Raw genomic sequence first — 12,761 nt, 5'->3', positions numbered from 1 at the left:
CAAGAACCATGCACCATGCCTATACTAGTAGCATATTAAGCAGATGTTCTGTGTGGTTCTTGGTATAGAATGATTTCTTCAAATTTCTTTTTCTTCATTCAAAAGTTACCAAAATAACATTAACATCAACTGAGTCTCCCCTACCAGCGTTTGGCAAATTGGTATTGTATACACAAAGATCCAATTAGTGAGTAGCAGGACTCTGTGGCCAGATATACTGGAGAAAATAACCAAAAAGAAATTTTAGCACCGAGGTTGATCTAGGATGCGGATGGACAGATACAGAGATATACAAATGTAATGACTGACAAGCAAGGATGTGGATGGACAGATACAGAGATATACAGATGTAATGACAGACAAGCAAGGATGTGGATGGACAGATACAGAGATATACAGATGTAATGACAGACAAGCAAGGATGTGGATGGACAGATACAGAGATATACAAATGTAATGACAGACAGGCAAGGATGTGGATAGACAGATACAGAGATATACAAATGTAATGACAGACAAGCAAGTATGTGGATGGACAGAATCAGAGATATACAAATGTAATGACAGACAAGCAACGATGTGGATGGACAGATACAGAGATATATAGATGTAATGACAGACAAGCAAGGATGTGGATGGACAGATACAGAGATATACAGATGTAATGACAGACAAGCAAGGATGTGGATGGACAGATACAGAGATATACAGATGTAATGACAGACAAGCAAGGATGTGGATGGACAGATACAGAGATATACAAATGTAATGACAGACAGGCAAGGATGTGGATAGACAGATACAGAGATATACAAATGTAATGACAGACAAGCAAGTATGTGGATGGACAGAATCAGAGATATACAAATGTAATGACAGACAAGCAAGGATGTGGATGGACAGATACAGAGATATACAGATGTAATGGCAGACAAGCAAGGATGTGGATGGACAGATACAGAGATATACAGATGTAATGACAGACAAGCAAGGATGTGGATGGACAGATACAGAGATATACAGATGTAATGACAGACAAGCAAGGATGTGGATGGACAGATAGAGATATACAAATGTAATGACAGACAGGCAAGTATGTGGATGGACAGATAGAGATATACAGATGTAATGACAGACAAGCAAGGATGTGGATGGACAGATACAGAGATATACAGATGTAATGACAGACAAGCAAGGATGTGGATGGACAGATACAGAGATATACAGATGTAATGACAGACAAGCAAGGATGTCGATGGACAGATACAGAGATATACAGATGTAATGACAGACAAGTAAGGATGTGGATGGACAGATACAGAGATATACAAATGTAATGACAGACAAGCAAGTATGTGGATGGACAGATACAGAGATATACAGATGTAATGACAGACAAGCAGGATGTGGATGGACAGATAGAGATATACAGATGTAATGACAGACAAGCAAGGATGTGGATGGACAGATACAGAGATATACCAATGTAATGACAGACAAGCAAGTATGTGGATGGACAGATACAGAGATATACCAATGTAATGTCAGACAAGAAAGTATGTGGATGGACAGATACAGAGATATACAAATGTAATGACAGACAAGCAAGGATGTGGATGGACAGATACAGAGATATACAGATGTAATGACAGACAGGCAAGGATGTGGATGGACAGATACAGAGATATACAGATGTAATGACAGACAGGCAAGGATGTGGATGAACAGATACAGAGATATACAGATGTAATGACAGACAAGCAAGGATGTGGATGGACAGATACAGAGATATACAAATGTAATGACAGACAAGCAAGTATGTGGATGGACAGATACAGAGATATACCGATGTAATGTCAGACAAGCAAGTATGTGGATGGACAGATACAGAGATATACAAATGTAATGACAGACAAGCAAGGATGTGGATGGACAGATACAGAGATATACAGATGTAATGACAGACAGGCAAGGATGTGGATGAACAGATACAGAGATATACAGATGTAATGACAGCCAAGCAAGTAATCAACAAGTTCATCTTCTACTAAGGCAAGCTAAACAAAATATAAAAGTATAAGTATGTCAATAATGGCTGAAACATCAAAATGTTATTCTGAAATATTCTCTTTGTACGAGGATCTATTCTTTGCACACCTAGCTAGATATTCGGAATTAAAGTTATTCAACTTGCATCTAGCTGGATATCTGAAAAGTCAAAGCTATTCAACTCACATCTATTCAGTTGTTGACTATTCAGTCAAATTTATTCAATTCACACTGGAAGGAGGTGAGAATGTTCCGATTGGGGTACATGCATGTTGTTCAGATGAACCAGTAATTTGGGTAATGTTTGGATACACCAGGTTCAGCTGTACTATGGGGAGATAATCTAACAATGCTTACTGTGTATAAACTGCAAATCATTGAACAGTAACACTCTTTGCCAGATTTCGGGGTTGGTCAACCTAAAAAAAAAATTCACACAAAAAGTTAGTGAAAAGAAAAATAATTCTGGTCCCCATGACACAGTAATGTCAAAGCCCCTTAAAAATACTTTTAATCTCATATACATTAAAATCCATTTAAAAATGATCTCATCACCATCCTATAAAATCCTAGCTACAATGAATAATTTTGGAAAACATTGTTATTTATTTATTTCTTGTTTTAAAAAATGTGTAAAATTGTCAACTGGCTTTTCTTCGAGGTCACATATGAAATGAATTATAACAAAATGCACATAAAATGAAAGTATGCTTTATCTGCATATGATTTTAAAGAAATTCATGTGTGTCAGAAGATTAATTTATTAAGTTTTAATAACTTTTAAATATTTCTTATCATAAAATAAGGCAAATGATTATCACTACCTTTATTTATTCAATATAATTAATACATGTATGATAAAAGAACCTTAATTTATCATGATAATATTAACATATCTTTCATCAAAAGTTTAGAATTCTCCATGACTGAATTATTAGATTGTACAATTAAGTTTTTCTTGGTGACTTTTTGTTTAGATATTACCATGACCACTAATGTTACTGCACACTTGTCTATCTTGCCATTTCCAAGAGATGGTAAGTATTAGTAAGCAATATTTCAAGCCTTAATTTTTAAAATAAATATGATCTGTATTAATAGAAAAAAACTGTAACATGAATACTGTACAAGTGTACATGCATTAAATTGTGAATGTATGCACCTTAGCATGAATAGCATGATTTTCTTTCACATGTGAAATGACAACATATCAAAGCAACAGTAAGATTTGCAAACTCATTTAAATCCATCTTTGTATATTTAGTATTGGGAAACTCTTATCTTTATTAGCATCTTTCTCCTATGCTACACCTGGGTGTCTGATAAATCTGGAGCACCATCTTTTTTTCCAACATTCTTTTCTCTTTGTGAGAAATGAGATAGAAAAATCACCATATGTACTGATATAAGGAAACCTCGCCCCAAATAAGAGAATCTCAGCAAAGCCTCTTTCCTAGTCACAAATTCTCAATCTTGGGTGAGATTTCTCTGTCCCACCCAATGCATATGACTGATTCTATTATTATTATTATTATTATTATATGACTGATTCTGTTATTTTCAAATCATTAATTTGTTTTATGAATTAGTAATATTGTGGGATGTCCTAATAATTAACAGTGTGCTTATCATGAGTGAATTACAGTATTCAAATAAAATCTTTAATTTGCAAGGCTTCTGAATTTTAAAATTACTTTGCCTAATATGAAATGAAAAATATACTGTATCTAAATTACAAAATATACATACACGATATTCTGAACACAAGTTCCTGTTCTGATTGTTTAATAAATTAATTGAAACCCAAGAAAAGAACCCATTTTTCTGTTCTTCGCCAAAATTTATTATAAAAAAAACCAACCCAAAAATCATCCCTCTTTCTACATATGATAAATAAAGTTGAATAAATAGACCAAGTTACGAAGTCTCACCAACACTAGCAATATCTTCAAACCATCACCCATGCTAAAGTAATGCTGATTACACACACCCTCCATTATTTATACTTTATAGAGTAGAGTTTGATTCTATAAACAACTACACCAAAACCACTACTGCTACTGTATACTTGTCAACCTTGTAGTCTTTAAGAAATAGGTGAAAGATTTGTCTGGCACCAAAAATCCTCAAGGAAAATAAACTACTTGTGACAAACCATTTTTTATAAAAATGTTAAATGGATAGAAAATTCAGTATTAACTGAAGTTTTGTTTTGTAGCAATTTTGCAAGTAACAATTCCTCAAATTCTTTTCTGCTATCAATGACCTTTCCCAAGCACAGGATGCCGACATTTTCTAAACTCTTCACCTGTGAAAGCAATAACTGTCTGTGCATGTAATGTTTAGTCCACTCCGGTAATACAATAAAATGACAGTTGAAAGTGACACCAAATTCTGATAGTTGTTAGAAAGTTTGGATTTAATTTTGAAATTAACAAATTTCTTATAAAAACTTAGATGTCTACATATTATCCCTACTTCTCTTGTAACAAATAATTTTTAAAGCAAAAGTGAATCAGTAGACCAATGTATAGGTTATAGAATCTCCATTATTTACTATAATTTAATAGTTTTGTTTTCTGTGATTTTTCTAACATTTCCAAAATGAACTTTATGGTAAAAGTGAATTGGTACACCAATGTATCAGCAATAGACAGGATGAGACCTGAAATATATATCCTTGCAACTTCATATCCTTAACTATCAATTGCTCAGTACATTCTTTCAAGGCATATAAGAAATAAGCGATTCTATTCCTTTAATGTAAGGAATAAGGATCTGTTAGTATTAATTGAATTCATGACGTATAGTACACTGTTTATGGAAGCCATGATAGACCCCTGCATTAGAATGGAAGCCTTATACTTAAGGGAGGCTCAGCCAATGTTTTGTAATTGTGCAAACAAGCAAAGAAATGACTACATTTAACGATTCAATTAGAGGTGGTCTTATCTGTGGATACATTTTTCTCACACTTAAAATATTTACTTAAGTGTTTGGTAAATTCAGAGAATGGATTGAACACTAAGAACTGGCAAAAAGCAAAGAACTTAAGTGAAATAAAATAAAAGCAATGACAATGGAATATTTAATCAATTTAACTTGTGGTCCCTGGGAGATTATTTTTATTTTCACCTGAAATGATGACAGAAAAATTGTTTTACTTGTTACTTCTGACTGCATGCAAGCACATCTATTTCTGGAGATTTTTTTTGTTGTTGCCAAAGGCCGAGATTTTCTAGTCATAACCCCCATTTTCTCCAACTTTTTCTTTTATAAAGGTTCATCTATGTGCTCTTTGAACATTACTGCTTCAGATCAAATGGAAGGAAGTCTAAAAACCAGTCAAACTCTGTTCTGGAACCAGAGCTCAGAACAAGGGTGCTACCTCATGACACAAAAATGTGACACATGGCGATCCATGACCATACATGTGTTATTAAGACCACATGTATACTGATGGCCTTTAGAGTGAAGGACCACTGCAATGTTAATTTCAATGTGTTATTAAGAGCACGTTTATACTGATGGCCTTTAGAGTAAAGGACCACTGCAATGCTAATTTCAATGTGTTATTAAGACCACATTTATACTGATGGCCTTTAGAGTGAAGGACCACTGCAATGTTAATTTCAATGTGTTATTAAGAGCACGTTTATACTGATGGCCTTTAGAGTGAAGGACCACTGCAATGTTAATTTCAATGTGTTATTAAGAGCACGTTTATACTGATGGCCTTTAGAGTAAAGGACCACTGCAATGTTAATTTCAATGTGTTATTAAGACCACATTTATACTGATGGCCTTTAGAGTGAAGGACCACTGCAATATTAATTTAAATGTGTTATTAAAAGCACGTTTATACTGATGGCCTTTAGAGTAAAGGACCACTGCAATGTTAATTTAAATGTGTTATTAAGAGCACATTTGTACTGATGGCCTTTAGAGTGAAGGACCACTGCAATATTAATTTCAATGTGTTATTGAGACCACATTTATACTGATGGCCTTTAGAGTGAAGGACCACTGCAATGTTAATTTCAATGTGTTATTAAGAGCACGTTTATACTGATGGCCTTTAGAGTGAAGGACCACTGCAATGTTAATTTAAATGTGTTATTAAGAGCACGTTTATACTGATGGCCTTTAGAGTGAAGGACCACTGCAATGTTAATTTCAATGTGTTATTAAGACCACATTTATAATTATGGCCTTTAGAGTGAAGGACTACTGCAATGTTAATTTCAATGTGTTATTAAGAGCACATTTGTACTGATGGCCTTTAGAGTGAAGGACCACTGCAATGTTAATTTAAATGTGTTTCTATTTATAAGTAATTCAAGAAATATATATAGACAGATAAAGTTTTGAGTTTTTAGTCCTAAAAAAATGCAGACTTGGTTTACATCTATGTGTTTAATACATTCTGAAGATGGATGACTAAAATTGCTAAAACTGATGGACTGATGATCATCTAGCAAGAAAGCATAAGCCAATATGAATCTCAGTACTGATGAATGCTGTGACTGTATGATGATGGTAACTTTAAAAAAAAAAGCATTCAAGGAAGATTTTTAGAAGGAATCATATGTCAAGAAAGTATACTGTTTTACTGCTCTGTTTATGTTTTGTCAGTATGTTGCACTGCTCACCAAAGTGATTAGACCCCAGCCACTGGACAATTGGTAAGGCCTGTTGGCTGGCCAGCTTGAGAGGCTAGTTGCAGCTGGAATGGCCTTTTACAGAATGCTGAAATTGATTATCAGGATCTGAGAAAAACCATATGACTCAGGCATGTGGTGGGACATGTGTTCACTGGGTTACCTAGATATTGGGGGTACACTCCTCTATAAGTTACAAATTATTAATGGAGGTTTGAAACGGACATAAAGCCAAACAATGTACCAAACCTGGCAACTGCATCATCATTTCTTGTGTTAGTATAGGCATCTGCAGCTCTAACAGGGGCTGGGGCTGGGAAGAATTTATGGCTTGGCAATTGTGCAATCCCTTGTTGCTCTAATTCACCGAATGTAATGGTCACATTTCGGGATGATATTTGAAAATGTCCCCTATGATGTTACCAATCGATGGTATCCATGGGTAAAGACTCAAGACGTCACACTGCTCCGTATGAGACTTCACACATTTCTCCTTGCTTTTGAGCTTTGAATTTCTTGCACTAATTGCATTTTATTGTCATTGTTTAACTGAAATTAACAACTCCAATTGTTTTTACATATTACAATAACAACACTCATTATTTAAATGAGAGTATATATATATATATATATATATATATATATATATATATATATACATACATACATACATAGAGATATATATATATATATATATATATATATACACACACAATAAGCATCATAAACAACCAATAAACATGCACCAATTATACTATATAGGAGCAAAGATCAGGAAAAAAAACAAAGTTCACACAAGCAAAAACCCTTCTTACACTCCAGATTACCAACTTTCCTGGTGGATGGGTTGAAATCATGAAGATATTCATAGTATATTGTGCGGTCTAGTAGGCTTATGCTGATAGTACCAAGCGAAAGCTTAAAATCAACGCCGAAGGGAGTAAAGGATAAGAATTTTTCCCTTTTTCTATATGAAATACAGATAGAAAAGATTAATTCTTGTCTTTTCAGAAGTTCTGGATTCAAAGGTACTGGAGTTTATTTTCCTAATGTTAATGTGATCAGAGAGAATTTCAAAGCAGAACTGTAAATAATAAACTGTAAAATATCCTAAAAGACAGATCCTAGATTCTTTTTTTTATTGTTATCTCATTAAAAAAATTGTTTAATGGTTATTTGCCTAAAGCAACTTCTCACAATATTTATGTTTAAATGAAGATAATAAAAACATGTGAAATAGTATTAACATTTTTGTACCATAAAATCTTTGAACAAAAAAGGATAGCAACTGTACTGAAAAAAAGATTAAAAAGATGTTCCACTGAAAAATATTCAAATAATAACTAGGCTAAAAACGGTCTTTAAATATGTCACCTTGATCAGATATGGATAACAGCAGCACCCATTCTTGTGAACAAAATGTATATGACACATTTTTTCACCTACCGTGTACCATCATTAGTATGAGAAGAAAAAGAATTATCATGGCAAATATATCCTGTGACTTGTGATCATGTACCATGTAACAAAAAAACCCACTTAAATGAGGGTTATACCATATATACTCAAAAGTCCAACTGTAAACTGCACAGACCCAGATCTGCCATCACATAATGCACTGGCAGATATGGGTCTGTGCAGTTTGTTAGGAGTAATCAGTAGAACAAACAAATTAGACCCTAAACTGTAGATGTGATCAGTAGAACAAAGAACACAGACCCTGTTATGCAGGCCAATTATGGGACAGCAGATCATGGTCTACGTTGTTTGCACTTGGACTAGACTTATAAAGAAGTATGTACATTATTTGCACTATTTAGGTCTAAGGTCTTATATTCCCAGTGGCCAAGTGGATCAGAGTACTGGTGTATTCCATTACTTGTGACGGAGGTTCAATTCCTACTTGGAACAAATATGTAGAATCTTAACAGCTTGAACATCCAGAGATCTAAAGAAATAAACTTGAGATCTAACAGTATGTAGCTTGGCTCAACTAGTCCTAACATGGTTCTAAATATTCTCTTAAATATAAGTACAGGTGATCCAAGCTGTTTCAGCCAACAAGACTTGACTGTATATAATAAATATATCACTTTCATAGTAACTTGATATGGATTGTTGCATCATCTCTCATATGCATCATCTGGACCCAGATAATATTTTACGATTCTGCCCATGCTTGATCTACCATCCCGATGCCATCAACAATGAGCAGGTCATGGATTTAAGTTTACAAGAGGTGATTCATTTTGATTTGATTAAAATGGCAACAGTTAGCTGCTGTTTTTTTTTATAATGCAAGATTTGTTATCAATGAATATTTCCAATCTACCAAATATAAAAATTTGGGTCAGTGAAAACACTAGAAAGTTGTGTCTATAACTTATGTTCTTTTGCATTCTTAAATAAAAATTTTAAGCTTATCATTTTATGAAGAATATAAAAAGGAATTAAAATGAAAATTTCTTGACATTTTCTTTTGAAATGCAAAATGCCAAAGGAAATCAGTTTTCACAAAGTCATGTGTTGTTTTGACTTCTCAAGTGAATTCTGAGGCTTGGACATTTTGCTGCCTTTACTTCTTACCTGAGGTGGGAAGGGCAGTAAAGTAAACAGTAGCCCGTCTGGTGTGCCAAATAAGGGGAGCTAATAAACAAATCTACCAGAACAAAAGGTTTCACACACTAAAAACAATAGGGATTTCCAAGTGGAATGTAAGTTGCTGACTTTGCTTCTTACCTGAGATGTAAAGAGCAGTCCGGTAAATGAAAATAACCAAGTAAGGCTGTCTGATCAGGGGAGATAATTAAAAAGGCCAGGGCATGAATGTCGAGCCCACGATCTACGCATTGATGCAAAATGAAAAGTTGAGTGACCATGTTGCAGAATGAATGGTCTTAGCTTCATAATGACTTATGCAAAGTATGAATAAAATCAATCAGGAAATGTAATCATATTAAAAACCTGAACCAAAAGCTTTCTCTCAAATTTTCCATGTGTGACCTCAACACCAAGATCAAAGGAAGAGTGCATGTAACAGAATGAATTGCGTTAGCTTCCTAATAGATTCATCTCAAGTCTGAAGAAAAAAATCCATCAGGAGTTTCAGAACTATAAGCAAATGATAAACTCTAACCAAACCTTTAATGTCAATTTCGTACGTGTCCTTGATTCCAAGGTGAAAGAGGCATGAACACAGATTAAAGAATGAATTGTCTTAATTATATAATAATTAATGCCAAGTATGATGATGATCTAATAAGGGGTTTACAAAATAATTAGCAAATGAAAAAAAACTAACCAAAACCAAATACCAATTTTCTATGACCTGGATCTCAATACCAAGGTAAAAGGGGCTAGTGAGCATATTGTAGAATTAATTGTCTTAGCATCAAAGTTATTAATGCAAAGTATTATGAGAATCTATCAACAGGTTTAAGAAATAAATGCCAATGAAAACTTTAAATGACACCTAAACAAACTGTTCCTGACAGTAGTGGAAAAGTGACTGCTATGCTCAGCTTCCCACTAACATGGGCTCGACAACAAACCATACTAGTACAAATCTTACGTCATATCCTTTGAGCTGGGCAATATGGTAGGAAAGCAGCTGCATAGGAATGACAGTCAGTATACCCTGGAGACAGTCCACAGTAAGGGGAACTTCCACCGATTTATATGCATACTGTTTGGTCTCCTCATCACCTTTGGTGCATAATAAAATGGGGCGACCCTATAATGGAGATGGTTACATAATGGACATAATGGGATGATAATGATGATGAATGAGCACTCAGTTGACAAGGATGGAATATGAATGGGTTAGCTGAAGCATTACTACAAGCCACTATAGAGCTAAATGGTGCATACATCACAAGCAAGCAAAACAAATCAAACTTCTGTGAAATCAATTCATGAACATCATAGTTATTTTCTCATCATCGTGTGTATGTTATGTACAGTAAAGAGGAATACATTTCATTTGTTAACAGTTTGTCATCAGATCAAAATTAACAAGTAGTTTACAATACTATCTTTCTGCAGATGTTAAATGTTGTTTTGGCTAAATATATATGAAAATATTACACAAGAATGTGTGCACTTGCACAGCAAAATAATGATAATCCATGAATTTTCTCTCACAAAAGCCCAATCCTTTTTTGCTAGACTGGTGCAAGGTTTATATAATCATAGTTAACAAGAATCAGATATCAGGTACAATAACTATGAACAAGTCAACTGCAACACACAACACTGAACCAGTCTGACAAAGAAACTCAAAAGAGAAAGACTGGATTTAAAGTTACCAATAAAGTGGCAACAAATACATAGACTGGTTAACTTTTTAATTTTAACTAGCCATGCATTTTAATATGGTGAACAATACAGTGCTCCATTAATAAAGGCCACCTGTTCTGCAATAAAAAAATTCCTCCATATAAGTGGACAGTAGTAGCCTTGTGTAAGGAAAGTAAAATGATAGAAATGTGTCTTTTCCATGTGAAGGACAAGATGTCCTCTTGTCAGGTGGTGACCTATCTAGAGAGATGATCACTGTATTGTCCTATGAGATGCTTACTGAAAAAGGCAAAACCATAAAAGATTCTAGATGATCAACATCAACTTCAATCAAATGGTTCATTTTTTTTCTTATTCAAGTTGGTGGTGTGTGCTATAAAGCATTGCCCTGATGTGATCCCAAAGTTAGACCATATTCAGAAACCTGAAGCGCAAAATTTGAAATGATGATCAATAAATTAACACTTTAATAAATACCAAATTTTGATTCGAATAAAAGTCAGAATATTCTAAATCATTTAATGGATTCTGCAAATACATGTTCTTTGTTGTTTTACATTAGACACTTGGTATGTCATATCTAAATAAGAAACAAAGTTCTAATTTTACATGCAGTGTTGTGAATATGGTCTGTTAAAAAAGCCACGCTACAAACAAAATACCAATTTTGCAGAGTACAAATGCAGTGCAATATTGGCATTTATCTAAACAAGATCTGATTAATGCTATAAGGAAAATTCTGAAAAATGAAGATGTTGGCATAAAATTCCTTGGTAACCAATGCCGTAAAACTATGAAACGGCAACTGTATGGATTCAGCATGCTTACATTACATTTCCGTAGCTCAGCAATATGTAAGGACAGCAGTTGTAATGGGACGATTGTCACAATGCCTTGAAGACAATCAATTGTTTGTGGAACTTCAATACTATGTTTAGCAAACGCCTTTGTTTCTTCATCGCCAATATTGCATAATATAATGGGTTCACCCTAAAATGGGATTGTCAGAGGAATAAAATGAGTTATAATGGTGAACATGAAAGATTTTATTATGCATAACAAATGTTAGAATTATCACTACGTAAAAATGCATTCTACACATATGCTAAGTACAGAATATGACCTTGACATACTATCTCTATACATTTTTTATAACCATAATTATTTCTTCTAAAAGTTCAAGAAAAAAACACGAATAAAAGACTAATGGAAACTTGAGCATTACTTGATAGTGATTAGCTACATGAAGGTATTTCTATGTAGAACTTGTCAATTGCACCAGTGTGCATTTCATTGACATTAAACATTTTGAATGTGTAACTATTACCTGCAGTATTTTATTAGCCCCTAGCTATCAGCACCTCTCAATAAGCAGTATTTATTAACCTCCTCAAGCATTAAATCATCAGCACCTCTAAAGAGGCAGTATTTATTAACCTCCTCAAGCATTAAATCATCAGCACCTCTAAAGAGGCAGTATTTATTAACCTCCTCAAGCATTAAACCATCAGCACCTCTAAAGAGGCAGTATATCAAGGTCATAAATTACATGTCAACAATTATTCATATACAGTAACACATCATTTATTTGGAATTGACACTTCCCCGGACATTTTGCATCATATGATCCAACGGATTGTTAACTGGGTACACATTTTGTTCCGTGTACATTTTTGTTACATATCCAGTCAAACTAGACAAAACATATCTTGTTCTCACCAGTGGAACGACACTATTATATCCTTTTTGCCA

The 12,761-nt window shown here is 34.0% G+C and overlaps 1 protein-coding gene across 9 annotated transcripts in view; it reads right to left on the bottom strand.

Moving 5' to 3' along the window:
- Positions 1–12,761, bottom strand: part of LOC149805811 (glutamine--fructose-6-phosphate aminotransferase [isomerizing] 2-like) — a 108,412-nt gene that overhangs the window by 8,926 nt on the left and 86,725 nt on the right. For 6 of the 9 annotated variants that reach the window (XR_016419795.1, XM_089950519.1, XM_089950512.1 and 3 more), the window contains 2 exons: positions 11,838–11,999; positions 2,407–2,468 (listed from right to left, as the gene is read on the bottom strand). Coding sequence is in view for 8 of the 9 variants with exons in the window: in XM_089950519.1 (XP_089806645.1) it covers positions 2,424–2,468; positions 11,838–11,999 (207 nt within the window). In the remaining variant the exon portion in view is untranslated. Of the gene's footprint in view, positions 1–2,406; positions 2,469–10,281; positions 10,444–11,837; positions 12,000–12,761 lie in introns of all 9 variants that reach the window. The other 3 variants (XM_089950513.1, XM_089950515.1, XM_089950514.1) reach the window with 3 other exon arrangements.

Source organism: Sinohyriopsis cumingii, chromosome 2 (assembly GCF_028554795.1).
Source record: "Sinohyriopsis cumingii isolate HCF-2022 chromosome 2, ASM2855479v2, whole genome shotgun sequence".
In the NCBI taxonomy this organism is placed as follows: Eukaryota; Metazoa; Mollusca; class Bivalvia; order Unionida; family Unionidae; genus Sinohyriopsis; species Sinohyriopsis cumingii.
Note: the sequence above shows the minus strand (reverse complement) of the source record. Positions and strands in the feature narration are given on the sequence as shown.